The sequence below is a fragment of the Mercenaria mercenaria genome, chromosome 13, assembly GCF_021730395.1.
Source record: "Mercenaria mercenaria strain notata chromosome 13, MADL_Memer_1, whole genome shotgun sequence".
In the NCBI taxonomy this organism is placed as follows: domain Eukaryota; kingdom Metazoa; phylum Mollusca; class Bivalvia; order Venerida; family Veneridae; genus Mercenaria; species Mercenaria mercenaria.
Window position 1 is genome coordinate 31,130 of NC_069373.1, and position 20,978 is coordinate 52,107.

Sequence of the window (20,978 nt, forward strand, 5' to 3'; positions counted from 1 at the left end):
TTTTTCTCTCTATATATACTCAATATCCATACGGGTAAGATATACGTGCATCTCTAACTCTCTTATCAAACAGAATCCTTTGTTTTTTCCTTTGCATCATCGTTTAGCTCGATTACGGTCCGACATATTTTTAGAGAATCTGTCACCGTTACGACTTGGTTTGATGGGCCTATAATCATGTCCTCAATGGTTTCAAAATTGATTGACAATTGATGTTTAAAATTCAAAGTGATACCTTTCATTTTACAGCGAGCTTATTCTTTGTTCTAATTGTAAAACTTTTAAATAATTAAAATCTTAATGTGTATTTGCCATTTTAGACCAAATGTAGGTACGAAATCTTACTTTTCATTCGTCTGTAAGCACGTTGTTTAAAATTTTAACATTCAAATGTATATTTGACAATTTATTATGCCACCGTCAACCGCCACAACCACCCGCCAACGCCACCACCAACACCGTTACGACGACCACCACCGCCATCCGCCACCTCCACCAATAACACCGACATCCGCCACTGCAACCTGCCAACGCCACCGCCACCCGCCAGTGCCAGCCGCCATTCGCCAACGCCACCCACCATCTCCAACCGTCAACGCCAACGTCACCACCACCATCATCGCCGCCGCAACCGCCACCACTACCACAGGCTCCCGCCACCGCCACCACCATCACCACCGCGACCTGCCATTTGCCACAACCTACCACCAACACCAGGGCAACCGCAAACGCCAACCGCAACCGCCACCCACCACCACCACCGCTACTGGCCTGTTTGCCTAATTATCTGAAAAAGATCAGATAAGAAATGAAACCCTACTCACTGTATACTTTTCATTCTTAAACAGACTTTCAGCGCTTTCATACTACCCATATAGACTTTCAGTACTTTGCTACAACCCAGATAAACTTTCAGCGCTTTGATACTACCCATATAGACTTTCTGCGCTTCGATTCAACCCATACAGACTTTCGGCGCATTGATACTACCCATAAAGACCTTCAGCGCTTACATTATCTAAAGCTGCCTGTGCCGATTTGCCTTAAGGCATAAGGTTTATTGTTCAGACACGTATTTATAGTATCACACACGACCTTCACGATATCACTTCGATATGTTTTCATGTATAATTTTGCCTGGTATTGTACAGATCTGTAATAAATTAATGATGTTAAAACATAACTATGGTTACTGACTTCTATAAATGTTAGGCCATTCCGTGGAACGTTTATACTATTTCATTTTTAACATAAGAATGATATTTTTTTATGACTGTTAAACTTTTTCACTTCAGATTGTTGATGCGCTACAGTCGTTATGTGCTGACAGACAGGTTACGTTTCAAACACTAAACATACAAATCATCTTCCTAAAATGTCACCATTATACTAAACATATAATAGAAACTTTGTTACACGAAGTTGCCAGAGTTAAAACAATTTTGAATGGTTAGAAACGTTTGGGTCATTTATGGAAAAGAAGTAATAAACCGTTTGATATCTTATTTAGCAGTGTCATTAAGTACACATGATCGGTAATCTTTATTTCACTAGTTAAATTAAATACAGTCCCGTTAAAATTAACGGTAGCATGTGTCATTTCTATTTATAAACTATGGCTCATTAATGTATAATTGAATATTTCTGGCGTATACTCTAGTTTTGCCGTATTTATCATCGGCTATTTACGAGGGAACACGAAGATTTTAATCATTTTATTTTTTTTTCTATTAGAACACAGATCAATAAGCTGTTTTTTTCGCTATAAATGTACCAGTGTAAGTTCTGGACTGAAGCATCGATTGACGCATTTAATGCATCATGGTGGAGAACAAATATTTTTTTCTGATTTAAGAACGTTCAATCAGAATGGGTGGTATCCAATCAGAACACTGCTGTGTATTATATACCGCCGCCTTGACTTTATTTATTATACTTTACAGTCGAAATTTATTCGCTGTCATTTTGGATACCGAAGTGTAAGGGTAGAATAAAAGCGCTGAAAGTCTATTTGGGTTATATCAAAGTTCTAAAAGTGTATATGGGTAGTATCGAAGCGCTGAAAGTCTGATTGGGAATAAAGAGTATACAGGTGGCAGGTTCCGGTGGCGATGGCGGTTGCGGTGGTGGGTTGCGTCGGTGGTGGTGGTGTTGGTTGGTTGTGGCGGGTTTAGTGGCGGTTGGCGGTGGCGGGGGCGGTGGCGGAGGCGGTGGCGGTTGTGGTGGTTCGCGGTGGCGGGCGGCGAATGGCGGGTGGCGGTTATGTTTGTGCCAGTTGCAGGTGGTGGGGTTGGCGTAGGTGGTGGTTGCGTTGGCGGTTGGCGATGGCGGTAGCGGATGGCGTTGGCGGGTTGTTGTGGCGGCGACTGGTGGCAGTGGCGCGTGGAGTTGACCGGTGGTGGTGATGGTGGAGGTAACAGGTGGCGGTGGTGGCGATGGTGGTGGCGGTGTAGGCATTGGCGGGAGGCTGTGGTTGTAGGCGGTGGCATAATAAATTGACAAATATACATTTTGCTGTTAAAACGTTTTAACAATGTGCTTTCAAACGAATGAAAAGTAAGATTTCGTAGCGACGTTTGGTCTAAAATGGTAAATACACATTAAGATTTTAAATCAATTGTCAATCAATTTTGAAACCATTAAGGACATGATTAAAGGTCCATCAAACCAAGTCGTAACGGTGACAGATTTTCTAAAAATATGTCGAGACCGTAATCGAGCTAGAATTTTAACGATGAAGCAAAGGACAAAAACATAGGATTGTGTTTGATAAGAGAGTGAGAGATGGACGTATATCTTACCCGTATGGTATATACGAGGGATGTTCGAAATGAATTGCTTATTTCTATCTGGAGACTTCAAATTTCAAGTTAGCCCAAAAGGGCTCATTTCATGCCCTCGAAGTACTCCCCGTGGCTAGAAATGCAAAGTTTCAGCCGATGTATCTACTTCTTGAAGGCGTCACGGTACGCTGATTTGGGCACAGTAATAAGGTACTGATGAATGGCAGATCCAAGTGCCTGTCGGGACTGGTATTTCCGCCCAGCAAGGAATGATTTCAATTTCGGAAACAAAAAGAAATCACATGGGGCAAGGTCTGGGGAATACGGGGGGTGAGGCAAAACAGTTACTTTTTCTTTCTTCGAAAACGCCGTAACTATTGCGGAGGTATGAGCGGGGGCATTGTCATGTAGAAGACGGACATGTTTAAAACCAGTGACAGAGCGTCGTTTCTGATAATACTTTTTCAGTTTCTTCAGTACTACGTCTTTGTAGTACTTTCCGGTGATGCTTTTGCCCTTTTTCACCGGCACTTTTATTGCGACTCCTTCACCAGAGAAGAAGATTGCATACAAAACCTTATTTGCACTCAAAGATCGTTTGGCAATTATTGGGCGTTTGCTGTGTTTAGTGGCCCAGATCTTATTGCTAACCTTTCTGACGGGCTCAAAATAATGGACCCAGGTTTCATCACCTGTGACGACATTGGCAAACTGCTTTTTGTCATATTTTGGAAACATTTGAAGCAGCTTTTTGGCCACTTTAACCCGTTGCCTCTTTGCTCATCAGTCAACAGATGTGGCACCCATCTAGCAGAAATCTTTCTGACTTTCAAATGCTTCTTCAAAATAAGGTGAACCGTTGATAGTGATATGCCTACCTTTCGTGCAATATCACGAACTGTAAATCTGGCATCTCCTTCAATGATTTCCTTTATTCTGGAAACGATTTCTTTAAGAGATGCAGATTTTGGCCTACCTGATTTCGGTGCATTTTTGATGGACTCTACACCAGACTCAAATTTCTTTTTCCACCGCCGAACTGTGTCATAAGACACACAAGAAGGTCCATAAGCAGTAGAAAGTTCAGTCATCAGCTGCTTCAAAGAACAACCAAGTTTTGAGCGAGCTTTGATGTAAGCCCGTATTTCATCTTTCTTGTCGACGCTTTTACCAACCATTTTTACTACAGTGGTCAATGATTGCGTGTATTCAAATGGCAAATTTTATGTCTTACACTTAGTCTAACATGTACATTTATACACCGTTGTGTAGGTATTGAATAACCCTATACAGGTAGGTATTGGTTTTTATCGTGCCCCACGTGGATATCGAGATAGAGGACAATAAGCAATTCATATCGAACACTCCTCGTATATATATGGTATGTAATTTTACAAAAAATAAAAAATGAACACAGCGGTATTTCTTCTTATCTTTTTATTATTACCAATGTCTAAAATGGAGTTCAATCATACTAATGTGACGTCATTTGGATCAAATAAGTCCTATCCCGAAAATTAACTGCTCCCAATCCAAGATGGTGGCTTTATATAGACAAATAAGGGGAAAAGTGGTCTAGAGTGCCGTCCTCTACTACTAGTAAAGACAAGACTTCCATTGAGCCATTAATTAGATATAGCTTAAGGCAGTTGAAATTTCGATTTAATTTAAAAAACGGATCACGGGCCCCGCTTAATTTTGGTGTAAATTTACGGAAGATAACGAACAAAGCTACAAGATAAGCGATTTTTCTCAGATTAGGCTAATCAGCTGTCGCGTTTAGTACAGAAAATTCGGTATGAGTGCCAAGAACCTGTAAAAATCAAGCAATTATTTGTTCCATTTCTTCAAAGTTTTTTTAATTTCATTCAGTATTAAAACATATCAAAGAGAATAGCTTTTCAGCATATGTAATAAATGTAATTATAATATGCTTGTTTCTGTTAAAACACACTTCCGCTAAAATGACGTCACGTTAAAGCGCAGTGACGTCAAATATTTTCTGTTGCGACCAAGAAAGAGTGCTACGTTATTGTATCTACTTTTTAAGAGCAATGATATATAAGAATCGAAAAATTGTATAGCAAAGTCGTGTTTTACCTAAATTAATACAACGAAAATCGGTTATTCGACCTCGTGAAATTATTCCAAGGAAATATAACCTCTTTCTGTGTTATAATAACGTTAAAACACGTCTTTTTCCAATAAATTATTTTTTTATTATTGCAAGGGTGTATTGACATGGATTTGTTTTTTAATTTATATATTTGTGAGATATGTCATAATCAGTAGATTTGTTGAACATCATACACTGGTTTGGATTGTTTTATGTATTTCTTATATGTTGGAACATGACAGTCAGTACAGACTGCAAGAACTTCACTGATTTTTAATAGGGTTTACTTTTTATGGCAGATATATTATTCAAAATTTCATGTTTTGGTAGTAAAATGTAGTAGGATTATTTCATGCATCAATGCATCTTCAAAGATCAATTCCAAATGTGTATTATAATTATACTGATTTTGTTTGATATTTATACCAGACAAGTATAAGCATTTGAGTGACTTTTTGTGTTAGCAGAAGGAAAATGGTGCGCTATTTATTGGACACATGTTTATACTTGTGTATATAGTGGCACTTGTGTTTATATTGATTTTCACAACGCTTCATGTCAATATATATATCACCGGTAAAAATTAGTACCTTGCCCTTGTCCTGAACACCGAAGTAAAATTGCAAGTATCTAATTATATTAAGATACGATATGATTAAGTTTACAGTTTAAAACTTGATAAGGTCTTTGATATTTGTTAAGTTTAACTTTTCTGAATATTGATTACTGTAAATATATTTCAAAATGTGTTCGATTATAAAACATAAATGGCTTTCGAAGCAGCTGTGTAATATGTGTACCGATCTTGACCTAAGGGTATTTTTTACTTTGTTTTTGTTGCATTTAGGTCACACTAGCACAATATTATATCCTTTGACGGCATTCTTAGTTTTAAATGTTTGAGGAGAATCCCAGTGCAACTACAAATTTTATTAAGGCATTGATGGATTCCTAGGTGGAACTACCGATCTTTTGCGAGTCAATTTGATAATTTAATTACATGACATGCAATATTTTAGTAGAATTTTTGCATATATTGTTATAATTCGAAATACATTTACCTCATCAAATATCTAATTCAAAGTAATTTATTTTGTGTTGTTCACTTTACAGCCTTGCCTAAGCCGGTCAAGTCAAATGAAGCTATTCAGCAACATTTAACATCTGAACCATATGAATCAAAGTTTACCAGCCATGTATCAAGATACCAACTTAAAAATGTACCCGTGCATAGCCAAAGACAAATTGTCCTCATTATAGCATATCACAGGACCGGTTCAACGCTAACGGGTTCACTTTTTCAGGAATATACGGGCACGTTTTATGTTTTTGAACCTCTTCGGAACGTGGCAAGAAAGTTCAGAGATCTGCAAGAAAGCAATGGAACATACACCACTATGCATTACATGTACAAAAAGAAAATGTTATGAGAATTATCATATACATTCCATACGTAAAAAAGAAAGAATGCATCTTGTATGGGAAGTGTTGCTCTTTTCTGCTGCATTCTTATAAACTTTTCAGTGACGATCTCATACTTAAAAGTTGCAATTTATATATTATTTTTAATCTTTAGAGCAACATTTGTTTCTGATCAAATATAGTCTTAAATGATCAGACATGTCACACAGAAGGAAAATTCTCTTTGAATTATTTACATTTATAATTTCAGTTACATTATTTTCCTTTAACCTAATACTTAAAGGGAATTCCTACAGTTTTTTATGCGCATCTTTCTGCGCAGCCGACACTTTCTATGGAAAACTGAACTGAAGTCAACATTTGTTGAAACATGTGACAGACAATCTTAAATATGAGGAATCTTGAATGCAATAACATTTTTGATAAGTTTTATCAGTAATCAAATGGTGATACTGGTTTATGTTGTATTGACAAGTACCATGCCTGACAGGTATCTTGCTATTTTTGTGGTTGTGTTTTCACATCGCATTTTAGTACAAAGACCCTGTTGTTCATATAATGTAAGATAATTGACTTAGTACTGATAAAACAATATCACCTTTCAGATTATTTAGTATTCAATTATAGAAAGAATTAAGAATTTTTTAAACTATTTTTTTAACTTCTAGCAGACATACATGTAATCAATTTGGCCAGGTTCGCGCCATTTTCCGTCCGAACAGGTGTTGTATTCTAGCGGTCTTAACATAAAATTTAGCCTGGTGACCCATACATTTTAGCCATTTTTATGCTCACAATACAATTATCTATACACAAGAAAAACAAGAAAAAATTCTATGAAAGAGTTTTTTTTCAAAATAAAAAAAAAGATATTCTTCACTATGAGTATTTTTCATTGAAAAAAAAGTTCACAAAAATGAATATGAAACAATATTTTGTTTTCATCTGTACCCATTATTGTAAAGATAAAATATCACAAATATGACTATGATATCAAATAAATATACAGTGGAACCTGTCTAATCCGAACATGCTCGGACCAGAAAAAATGTTCTGATTAGAGGGGTTTTCGGATTAGAAAGGTTTCTATTTTAGAACGAAAAATTATGCTATTTGTTTACACATGATGTATAAATTTATCTTTTTGTGTACAGCCTAATGAAATCAATCAAATTTTAATAAGCATGTAGATTGCTTTAGTATATTGTAGATTTCATGTTAATTTAACTTCTCAATATCACTTGTAAATATTTTTTTCACCACTCCTACTTTCCCAGAAAGTAGCTAAAAGGAGAATATTTTATATATCCGGTTATTTTAATGATCCGGTTTAGTACAATTTTCAGTGAATAAATTTGCTGCTTTAAAGGAACAAATTGCATAAACTTTTTTTGAGGAAGGTACAGATTAATAAGGATCTATTACATTGGCAGTACTTATTGCACGTATGTCTATTCTTACAAATTTCTGTTCAAACAAACTATTTGAACTTGCTTCTTTCGCACCTGTGCATGGATCTACAAAGCAAAACTCTGACAAGACTTTTGATTACCATTGTTGGGGCTATTGATATTGACATCTTTACAAAGAATAATAGCTAAAATTGTAAACAGACTGAAAAATGTCAAAAGTGAGCAAGATTTACATCAGATACATTGACTAAGGTTCGGATTAGAAGGGTAGATTTTAATATAATTAGATATAAAATCACAAAAGTTTGTTCGGTTTTCGGAGTAGAGAGGTTTCGGATTACAAGGGTATTTTTACAATAGAGAATGAATAGGAAGAAATGGGACCAAATAATTTGTTCAGTTTAGAGAGGTTTTTGGATTAGAGGGGTAATAAAATCTGTAAAAATTAAAAAAGTAACTTATTGTGCTGTCCTGATGTATATTTTGGTTGGTATTTATAAAAAAGCAGAAATTTATGAAAATGTTGAAAAATCGCTCAGCCTGGCAGTTTCAGCAACGGTGGGTGTGTTCAAAACAATTTTTCACAAAAACAAGCCTGGTGACCCATTGTTTTTATTTGTTCATTGTTTTCAGCACAAATTTTATATATGTGAATTTAAAAAAAAAGAAATATATGAAAGGAAAAAACTATAGGAATTCTCTTTAATGTAGCAACAATTTGAATATATATTATTCAACAAATTTCTTTCTTACATGTATGCATTATTTTGTTTCAGGAACTATGCTATCTAAAGTAACCAACAAGTAGTTTCGGATGAAATAAATAATTGGCTCACATGCAAGCTTGGTGAATTAAGTATAACGAGTCTAACTAACGGTTTTCACAGACGATACACTACCATCATGAAGAATTTTGATAAATGTAACAAAGAATTGAAAAAGCAGAATCACTTAAAGACAAAAGTTGTTGAAAAATGCATAAAAACGGCAGAAGGTTTTTGTGAAAAAGCACCACTAATAGTGTTAAAATTTATACGTTTAGAAATGAAGGAAGTTGTCAACATGTTGCCGTTTTATCCAAATATGAAAATAATACATCTTGTTCGAGATCCAAGAGGAATTTTAAATTCTAGACTAAGGTTGAAAGTAGTAGTACCAAGTACGTACCAGAAAAATGTTCTGGGACATTGCAAATTAGTAGAAGACAACCTTAGACATTCAAAAAGAATTTTTCAACGGTACCCAAACAGACTAAAAATCATTAATTATGAAGATATCGCAGAAAACCCTTTGGAAACTTCGCGTGTTCTTCTACAGTTTGCAGGATTAACTTTTACAAAACTCATGCAAGATTTTATTCGTACACAAACAAGTTCAACGGTCAACTCATGTCATTATTGCACCAAGAGAAAAAATTCCAAGGCCACAGCCCGTAAATGGCTAAATGAGCTGAACCAAAGTTATGCTAAGTATATTTATGATACATGCAAAGCAAGTAACATGGTTTTAGGATATCTTCCATTACCAGATTTTAATACAGGTAGGGACAAAGGAGCTTATTTCAGACAAAGGGTGAGTGTATATAAAGAACTCTTAAAAAACGAAAATTTCTGACAAAAATTTAAAACGTTGTTTTAGTGCAGACTTTCAGAGGAAGACATGTTCTTTCCTTGCAATGAGTCAATTAGTCTGAGAGAGGCTGAGGATATTGGAAGGATATCGGGAGTATTTATATATGTTTGTATGCCAAATTGCAAAAGATACCTGTATATAAAGAAAAGTTTAAAATGAATTCCGTGATCCTGTAATGAAATTGTACCTTTTAAAATCTAGTTTTACTGATAATATTTGTTATCTTCCTTAGCTGAATCTGTATCAAAACTAATAGAAAAGATGCATATTTATTAAAATCTATGTACCATTTTACTGAAAGGATGATATTCATATACAATGTTGAAATTCATATCAATTTTAGCTAGTCTTTGGAAGACGTCTGTTATTCAAAACTTGATTGCTAAAGTTTTTTTTCATGAATTGTATATTTATCGTATTAAGCAAACAGTGCGAAATAAGATTTTCATAGAATAGGATGAATCGCCTTAAAGTCACGCATAACATCTGTTTTTCCAGTGGTGGGTAAAACAAATGCTTTTACATAGTTTGTGTATGGGATCGGAATTTATTAATTTTTAATAACTTTTTCGCTCTTTTATGAATTTTCAAAATTCAAAATGTTTTGAAATACTTACAATTTTCATATTTTCGTGTTTAATTCTTTTTAAATGAATAACCATATATATATAACCTAACCCTATAATAACATATAATTTTAGAAACGGCGTAGTGATGTTCAAAACTTTAAGGAAACACTGTAAGTTAGGCGTTCATAATAAATCCTTTTTATTTCGAAATAACAATTAAAAGTAATTAATAAGTTGCTTGTTTCATAACATTTCAATTGATCTAAAAATAATTGATGCAATTTATACTTTAAGAAAGTTCAGGCTGTTAGAAAACATAGGGTTAGGGTAAGGGTAAGGGTTATACCTGTTTGTTGATTGTGTCCCTCAAATGTTGATAATGTCCCTGGACTTTTTGATTATGTCCCTAAAGACGTTGTTTCTGTCCTTAACCGGTTAGGGTTAGGGTTAGGGTTAGGGACAGGTTTTTAGGGTAAGGTTATGGTTAGGGCCCCATCTGTAGCTTTAAACAATTTAACAATTTAACAGATTGGGGCCCACATAGTTAAACTTGACGACAATGGCCCCGTGCGTAACTCCTGTCCCATATATTGGTATGTTGCAGCCGTCCCCGTCGATTGGCACCTAGCAAGGCAGGCTAGGAGGTAAGACGGCTGCCTCAGGGCCGATTATGCGCTGTTGACAACGGTTTCCAGGCTAGTGTGCTGCACATTAACGTCCGCTGCTCGCTAAGGGTACGTCGGAACTGGCTTGTCTTGGTAGCATTGGAAAGGTCACGGCTCATCCCGCGCAGCGGTACCTAGAAAGGACGAGTGATGGAACTGGTGGCCGCTGTAGCGCTGCCGAAATGCGCCGTTTACATGTATGCAGCGTCGCGAAAACGGATGACAATGCGCAAAAGGCACACATAATCGGCCACTGCGCAACAACGGGACCTCTGAACTGGCTGGGCCCGGTAGCGTTGCAAATGTCTCATAATATCCTGTCCAGCGGTACCAAGAAAAGACAACTGGCGGAACGGGCGACCTCTGCAGCACTGTCGAAATGCGTAAAGTGCCTTATCTTGGAGAATTTAATCGGCCGACAAAGTCAAACGGCGTATTGCAGCGACACGGTTTAGGTACCATCGAAAACGTCGCACGATTCGCTTTGCAACGGTACCAAGCGCAAGTGACTGGGCGTTCCGATGGCTACTGTAGAGCCGTTTACATGCGTGCAGCTTCGCGAAAACGGATGTCAATGCGCTAAAGACACACATAATACGGCCACTGCGCGACAACGGGACATTGGAACTGATTTATTTCGGTACCATCGGACAGGTATCGGTTAGCTCTTTCCAACGGTACAAGGCGCAGTCGGCTGCTCTAGGGGCCGAATAAGTGTTGTTGTGACGGTGCCCTGCAGAGACTTGACCTTTTATCTTTCATAATAAGTCACAGCGCGACAGTGTGCAGACGTGTTTTAATTGGCGCAAAGATTTTTTTTCATGAAGTTCTTTTAAACGAATTATGCCAAAGCATAGACAGCCACATGTTTGCCCGGTGCGGGGCGGCTGTTAAACGGTTGACACCTCATCTGAAGCGTGAACAATTGGCCGTAATGAGGACTGGAGCCAACTGTGAGTTATATGCGAGATTACCCAGTTAAAGGGTAAATCTGAATACCGCGGACGACACTATTGAGTGTGTCCCTAGATCAATTGCGCTAGTACTGTGGCTGACCTACCACTTCACCTAAGGGGCCGGATGCATTGCTTCCATGGAGATGCCTTAAGGCGCCTGGCGCGTCAGGCTATGAAAGTGAGAGACATGCAGTTTACAATTCCACAACCGGCGTCGGACGTGTCCGATGTTTCGGGGCAGTGTAAGAGCTCTACTGCGTCAGATGGAGACTTGCAGGAAGGTCAACGGCTGTGGAGAGAGAAACCTTCCAGTGAACCGCGAACCAGCCCGGGCGGATTGGTCACAGGACGGTGCAAGTCTCTCCGCAGAGAGGAGCCAGCCTGTCAACAGTAAAGCAGAACATAGGCCAAGAATCACGATACGGCATGGTCTCCTTGAAGATTTGAAACGCTACCTGTGCAGCCAGCTAGGGGGAAGTTGCCAGCCTGCAAGAGCAGCTGAGTACTGTGCCGTTGTAAAGTGATATCTGAGACATCGTGTCTGTGTACATAATGTCAGCTCCATGTACCACGAGTGTCGTCCCCAGAAGCTTGCTGAGTACCTTGAAGAGGTTTGGAAGGGGAAAAGCCCATTCTGGGGGAAGGCTGTGATGCTTTATGTGAACATGTTCCGATACTTTCTAGAGCAAATGGAACTGCTACCTACAGGAAAGCACCGTATGCAACTCGAACGGTGTAAAGGGCTTGCTAAGACACTTAGGAAGCAGATAGGGAAACACCGAATCAAGGCACAGACTGTGAAAAGTTGGAAACTCCTAAATATTGATATCTCGGAATTAACTACGCATCCTAAGGTTGTTAAAGGCATATTTGATATGCGACGAGGCGTTGATGTCTCCAACAAGCACCTTCAGCGATACCTGATCTGTAGGATGCTAGCTAATTCCGGATCCCGTTCAGGCGTTATCCCAGGTATGACCATATGGTCCGAGAGCTCACGGACTTTTATTGCAACAATTGAGGCCAAAGAAGTTTATACTTTTTTGGAAACAATATTTCATATCCTCTATGAATACCCATTTCTTAAGTGTCGAAGCCGTGACTATCTATATTTTGTTATCTTATGTTTAAGATAGGGTAGGTAAAACTCACTGGTAAAAATATGAGGGGGAAGGATAAGGTTTACGTCTACTAACTTTTTCACTGTTTAACTACAGTAACTTTATGATTGTCTGTAAATGTATATATGTCAAACAATGCATCAATAAGAAATTCATCAAAAAGGAATGTAATGCAAACTTGATATTCAAGGTCAAATGTCAGTTTTATGTAAAAGTCACAAAATTGGCATATTTGAAATAAGTTTTTATTCTTAAAAGATAGTTTGTTATCGTAAGTCACTCAGCTTTATTGATATAATGTATATATAAAAGCCAAAATCAGAAATACAAATCTTACTGCAAAAAGTCAAGGTCAACCCTTATTACTGAAGGTCAATGTTCATTTTTTATGCAAAAAATGTGAATAATGTTACCTTTACTTGTTCTAATCTGTTTAATATAATTATCTTCACATTATCAGTCGCTGAAGTTAATTCGTTTTTAATGTTTGTATGTCTGGCAAAGTCAGCAAAGCAGATGTAACCCTAAAACTGCCAATGGTGAAGCCAATATCAAAGGTCAAGGATCGAACTAGTGTGAAATATCGCATAAATAGCTGCCTGTTTGAAATATAAAAGATATTTTTCATCATTATTAGTAATTGCTCGTGATTTATTTTAATGTATAGATGTCCCACAATGCCAGTAGTAAAGATATCATCTGAAATCAGACAAGTTCAAATGTGATATTAAGGGTCAAAGATCATTTTCAAGTGAAAGAATGAAAAAATAGCTCCTTAACTTTTCTCTTTGTTAATAATATCTTGTCGATATTAGTCAATGATATCAGTTCATTTTAAAATATAAATGTTAGGCAATGTTTGGTATGCACATATAATTTCAAAACATTCAAGGTCAACCACAATATCAAAGGTCAAAGGTCAAAAAAGTGAGTAAAATGTTGTAATAATATCACCTATTTGTAATATTATTTATTGTTTAAAAGTGTTTGTTTTGTCATTTTAGTAACTTATCTTTTTTGTTTTACTGTATAGATGTCAGACGATATCAGGGAACAGAAAATAAGTCAAGGTCAAACCTGGTATTTAAGATCAGGGATCATTTTTGTGTACAAGATCAAAATGTAGCATACTTACTCATTACATTGTTCAAAAATCGTTAGTTGTTATAATTCACTGTTAGCAATTTATTTTAATGTGTACATGTCAAGCAAGGTCAGCAATGTAGGTCTTATCCAAATAAGTCAACGCCAAACCTATTATCAAAGGTCAAGGGTCATTTTTTTTTTGTAAAATTCGCAAAAGCAGCATTTTTGCAATTATTTTTCTTTATTGTTTTAGAGTTTTTTTGTCAAAACTAGTAACGTATCATTATCCATTTTAAAGTATATATAACAGATGATACCATTCTTAACATTATAAAGAAATATTAGTCAAGGTCAAACCTGACATTAAAGGTCAAAGGAGGTAGCTTTAATACACTCGCCATTATGAACAACTGGCTGGAACAGGTGGGGGAACAAATACAAAAATCCTACGGCAAGTCATCACAGGCACCTTACGGCAAGTAACAGAGTACGCATCCACCTTATTGGTAACTGCTTCCAAAACCAGTAAGGATGAACTGGACAAGGTTCAGAAGTCAGGCCTGGGGCTAATTCTCTGACCAATGAAAGCAACTCCAACAAAAGAAATGGAAAAGACAGCCAACCTTGAGATATAAAAGAAAAGACAAGGCCCTTGTACAGGCAGAGAGGGCAAAAAGACTACCATCCAACCCACTTCACTCAAAACTCGAAAGCGAACCAAGAACAGACTGAAACGACAGTCTCAACCACATCGTCAAAGAACTGCAAGAAATGAAAGCAGAAGCTCTGGGCACATAGGCAGAGCCGTTTGTGCCCGATGAATGGGGTCCTAGACAATGTGCTATCAAGATCAGAAAAGTGTTGCCATGTGTAGAAGAAAAGGGAACTCACCAACAATTTCTTACGCTAGAAATGATCAATGACCGCTATCAAGGCACACTCTTGCATCCAAGCATATACCGATGGATCAGTGAAAAATGCTGTTCAGAATGCTGGGAGTGGTGCCAACATCAAAATTCCAGACAGCTCCACTCTCACACTTTCTCATCCAGTCGGCAAGAGATGCTCAAACTATAAAGCCGAGATACAAGCCCTAACATAGGCCGCACTCTAACTTCAGCTGTCTCAGCTGGTCCATCAGACAGACAGCTGCTGGAAACCATCAATCTCCTGTCTGAGAACAAAAAAGTAACATTTCAATGGATTCCTGCACCTGTTGGCATAGCTGGAAATGAAGCTGCGGACAAACTTGCAAAGAAAGCAACCAAGCAAATACAACCCCAGTCTTATTATCTATAGATTTGTAATATTATTTATTGTTTAAAAGTTTGTGGTTTTTTTTGGTCATTTTAGTAACTGTTCTTTGTTTATTTTACTGTATATATGTCAGACGATGTCATGTTAGAGGAAATAAGTCAAGGTCAAACCTTGTATTGAAGGTCAGGGCCATTTTTGTATAAAGAAAATCACAAAATGTAGCATACTTACTCATTACTTTGTTCAAAATAGCTTGTTATTATAATTCACTGTTAGAAATTTATTTTATTGTATACATGTCAAGCAAGGCCAGCAATGTAGGTCTTACCCCAACAAGTCAAAGCCAAACCTATTATCAAAGGTCAAGGGTCAAATTTGTGTAAAAAAATTGCACAACATTTATGCAATAACTTTTCTTTATTGTTTTGGGGTATTTTTTTCACTACTAGTGAAACCGATCATTATTCATTTTATATATAACAGACAATATCACTGTTGAAATAATAATAAAAAATAGTCAATGTCAAACCTGACATTTTTAAGGTCGTAAGGTCATTTTCATATAAAGATTCAAAATACAGCATATTTAATTTTTTCTTCGCTAAAAATAATCTTGTCATTTTTTTTTCACTGAAAATAATTCTTTCTTATGTATATTAGTAAGAGACAATGTCAGCAATGCAGATCTAATTTCATAGAAAATTATTCATCAAGCTTATAGCAGAGGTAAAAGGTCAAATTTGTGTGAATACTTTTCATTGTTTAAAGGTTTGTTTTGTCATTATTAGTATCTTATAGTTATTCATTGAAGATTCATATATATATGGGTCAATATCAATAATGATGATTGCATCAGACATGAGTCTAGATCAGCCCTGGTGTTAAATGTTATAATTCATTTTCGGATAAAAATTCAAAACATTGCACTGTTATTTTATTTCTTTGTTAAAAAATAAATTGTTGTTACAACTTGATGTTAGTTCATTTTAGTGTTAACCTTCACTTACTTGCGTTCCATCTTCTTATGGCCGTTTTATATCTTAAGATTACATGCGGTAATGATCTGTACCGTATTAAACTAAGGGTTTTGGCATTTTGACCTTATTTTGACCTCTGACCCTTCGCCCAAACTGACCAATGCTGACTCATTACCCTTGATACTGTAGAAACCTCCGGTTTGATGGACGTAAGCCTCTATGAGCTTGAAGCTCACACAATTCAAAAACCCACAGGTTTTGACAAACTACTGTGAAAACCTCTGGTTTGATAAACGTGAGTTCCTAAGTGCTATACGTCCGGACTGAAAAACAATTTACAAAATAGTTTTAGCCTCCAGTTTAAGTTAATATTAACTCAGTCGTTAATAATTTAATAATGCTTACCTTGTATCTATAGAGTGGTTACTGTTTACTGATCAATATTGGTTTTCTTTACATTCAACTGTTGTGAAGCAACGTGTAAACAAATATAACGTATTTCGCAACATCAACTGTTGTGAAGCAACGTGTAAACAAATATAACGTATTTCGCAACATCAACTTAACTGATTAATAACACTAGAACTTTCTTCGCTAGTATAAACGTCGCATAGAAGCAAATAACTTATTACTGCTAGCTTCATACAACGATAGAACGGAAAGAAGGACAATTTAAACGATTACAATGTAAGTTATATATATATATATATATATATATATATATATATATATATTTTTTTTTTTTTTTTTTTTCACTAACTTCAGAAATATTATTTTTGTTTTTTTTAGAGATAAATTTTACTTTAACTTGCTTATACTAATGTAATTCTTTAGATTGTTTTTCTTTTTAGGGAAGAAAAAACAACAACAACAGAATTTTTGAGAGATTTGACGCAATTAACAAATCATTTAAAAGATAAATACAAAGGAGATCCAGTATGTCAAGAATGGGCTACAACATTTAATTCAAAGTATTACATGAAATTGGTTAATGCATGTAAACCAACAAAGCGACAAACAAGGAGTACTTTAATCGGAAAACTAAAAGAGGAAATCACTAAATCTTTTGGAAATGTTGAGATTGTAACAGATTTTGAAGTGGACACATCAAATACGGATAAATGTATTGAAAGTATTTACAAGCTTCATCAACGTATACAGAAAGATAAACGGCAGATTGTGTTTGATACATACACAATTGGATCAATAATAAAAGAATTGAAATTAATTTGTCCAAAGGATTGTGATCTAGGATTTTATTTACATATCAAAGGTATACCTTACACAGATTCCTACCGTCGAAACCTGATTTTAGTTTATAAATTAATTGAGAAACATAAAAATTTATTGAAGTGTGCTTAAAATATTTAACTTTAATTAAAAACAGGAAAATAATTGAAGAAATATGTACAGAGTTGAATTAGTAACAGTAGGAATCTGTGTAAGGATTCCATGTACAATGTTCACGTTTATTTTTTAGTAACGTTTACAGTGTAAACGCTTATTTTTAGATTTTAAATTCCATGTACAAATTCCGTGTACAATGTTCACGTTTATTTATAGTAACGTTTACAGTATAAACGCTTATTTTTAGCATTAATGGAATTTATATGTATTACGTCACTTCCATATACAATGTCCACGTTTATTTTTAGTAACGTTTACAGTGTAAACGCTTATTTTTAGCATTAGTAGAATTTGTTATGTATTGCGTTTATTTTTAGTAACGTTTACAGTGTAATATATGTGAAATAGGAAATAATTGTTTGTTCATTTGCTCTTTGATTGTTCACTCTAACCCTAACCCTAACCCTAACCCATTCCCATCAGGTGTACAATACACACTTAAACAGTCTTTACAGACATGCGGGAACACGCCAGCGGCCACTGAGCCATTACCTCGTTCAAGTTCTTTTTTCTCGAAAGAGGAGAAAAGAACCTACTTATCGGGAAAAACTGAACGAATAAGGAGGACATGGACAAAGGAAGGTGAGGCTGATTTCTCGAGAGACTGGATGTAAGAAATAACATTGTCAGCGGCACTGAACAAGAAGCCCGCTAAGCAAGCAATTGAAAATAAACTAGGTACAGTAAGTCAGTTAAAAGAAAGATGGAGCAGCCTATCAGTAAACAATATCAAGGACAAGATATGGGGTCTTGCAATGTGCCAATTGAAAAACTCCAAGAAATATATATACATGTATGTACATGTTCAAGTTGTATGAATATACCACTGTTCTTTTCTGTTATTTGTATTTGATTGTTTTCGTTTGTTTCCTTTCGGCATGATTTTTAGTGTAGCTTGTTCTTTAAACTGTACATGTTCAACCTTTATCAGTATATCACGTTATTTGTGTTTTATTTTTTTAAATTGATTTTTGCTTGTATATAACATTTGTATATTTATAAAATGTATGCGTGCTATGTGCAGGTCTTGTGGTTAAAATGTGTTAAAAGGTTAAAATAGGTATTTTTGCATTATGGCCAGGAACGCAGCTCGAACTTTACTTCCGCTGTTCAATCTCACTGGGGGTACATCGCTTATTTATTTACATGTAGCAGGTACAGATTCACACTGACACCATACGTGGGTATCAACCAATGCCCCTTGAAGCAATATTGAACGATGGTTAGGCCGAGAACACCCTTCTTTAAGGCCACTTGGAGTGAACGGTCGCCCGTAGTTGGCAGGTAGGCACCTAGCATCCCCAGTCTGGCTAGCAAAGATACCGTGTATCGGCCGCGCTAGAAGAGAGCACCGTTCTCTCCCTGCTATTGAGCCTACAGCCGGGGCCCTACTATATGACAGCTCTCTCTTTTTCAAAATGGCCACAAGAACTCAATATTTATCGTACAAGATTCTAATGAAAAGTTATTATATTTACATTCATTCCCAAAATGCACCAAAATATAAATGTATATGATAAAATAAATCTTAAATTTGAATCAAAAGCAAAAAGTAACAATTTAAATGTTGTTAATTTCTTTCTGTTTCCACGGTAACGGCTAAAAATCAAGCCTTTAAAACTCAGTTTAATATGATCATAGCGAAAACATTTTTTTTTTTCATATTTTAAAGGGTTTTGTATTTTACTATATGCAATTTATATTAATATTTTACTTGTATTCCCTCCCCGACAGCATATTATAACATTGTTGTTATCCCCCCTCAAGTGTTTAGCAAGAGGGGGCTTATGGGTTGCCCCATATGCCTGTCAATACGCCAGCCATGCGAAGTGGGATACTGCAATAACTTTGAAACTACAACAGATTTTTTCATGATACTTGATACATAGACAGATGGCAATGTCAATGTGGAGAATGCCAGCGTTATCTAAATTTGTTCCTATGACAACAAATGTTTTGCTATGACAACAAATAGTCCACGAATATGACAAAAAGCGTCATCCTGCATTTCTTTAAAAGTAAGAGCGATTGTTTCTTGAAAAAGTGTACATAGATAAGACGAAAAATTTAAAACATGCTTGTTATTTTATTTTCTCCTTTTGTAATCTTTTCATCCGTCTGTATGTCCGTCCATCATTTGCAGATGGTGGAGTCTTCAATAACTTCAAAAGTACAAAATTCTAAAGACTTGTTTATAGAGGGTAGGTAATATGGAGAATGTGAAGGTCTATTAACTTAGTTTCTATATAAAATTGTAGTTCCTATGACACCAAATACGACAACTACCCCTTTCGGTTTGGGACTTAGAATGCAAGAATAGATTATAGAGACGGGCTAGTAGGATCAAATGAAACAAGATTTCTATTAATGCACCCGCTGTCACAATATCTGCATAATAAATTGATCGCATAATTCTTGATTATTTAATGCTAACTGTGTAACAAAGATGAGTAAGGCTGAAAATATTAAAGTTGCTTTCATTGACAACACTTAGTAACTATTCTGTGATATATATTACTCAGCAAAGTCAGATGGAATTTGAAATAAGGTACATGTCAGAGACTGGTGCTTGAGGCAAAAACTACCAGCTAGGTTCCAATTTATAAAAGATACCTCTGGTCAGCCTTATTTATCTTGACTTGGAATCTTAGAAATGGGATAGAATACCTGACCCCATATGTGCCCAACCTGATAGACAACGTTTTTAGTATGTTCAAGGTGTAGTAGACGTTGCAGGAATGCACACTATAGCCCTACTCTTTGTGTGAACAGATGGTTGATCAGCTACTTGACATGTTTTGTTGTAAAGAAGAGTATCGAATGACTCGTTGGTATTTAATCTAAATTAGGCCCAATTAAAGAAGAAAAAACAAGATCTGAGAATGATGCTGTGAAATAAAGAAACTGATCAAAATTTCCAAAATAGATTTTTTATTGCCTCGCGCACAGAAAACCCATGTCTTGTCTCAAGTTAACCTGTGAAGACAAGCCTCACTTAAAGCTTTCATGAAATACCCAGAAAAGTGTTCTCATTTCTTCACATTTCATTAAAAATTGATGAAACTGTAATAACATGTAAAAAGGGGGAATTTAGTTGATATGTCAAAATAGAATTTTCTTTCGACAAATAATAGTTGCTAATCCCCATGGCAAGTGACTTCATCCGGCCCACTTTTGTCTAATTTCCTATACTGCATTCGCTAAAATATTATTTGCCACTTTTCTCAGTCTACATGTTCTTAAATCATGTGAATATTTATGTAAAATGTGTTATGCCAAAAAATCAAATTATCAATGTAGCATATTGTCTCAACAGAGGTCTGCAATACAATTTTTTGTTATGAATAAAAAAAAGAGCCAATGCTTTACTGCATAAGGGTTTAGTAGGGACAGTAATCTAAAGAAAACAAAATTTTATCAATGATAGTGGCTAGGAGAGTATCATTGACGGCTAACAGTTCAGACGTCGAAAAATAACGTCGTTCAGCAATATATTGAAAATTAAAGCTATCCTTGATATGGATGGATGTATCACAGTTAAGGGTCCCATTTCATCTAGACCACAGAAATATCAT

General features: G+C 36.0%; 1 protein-coding gene across 1 annotated transcript; it reads right to left on the reverse strand.

The window, feature by feature from the left end:
- Positions 1-420: 420 nt before the first annotated feature.
- On the reverse strand, positions 421-2,457 carry LOC128547633 (uncharacterized). The gene is made up of 2 exons (XM_053520672.1): positions 2,091-2,457; positions 421-779 (listed from the first exon to the last, which is right to left on the reverse strand). Exons 1-2 carry the CDS (start codon positions 2,455-2,457, stop codon positions 421-423), a joined length of 726 nt encoding a protein of 241 aa, XP_053376647.1.
- Between the last annotated feature and the right edge of the window lie 18,521 nt (positions 2,458-20,978).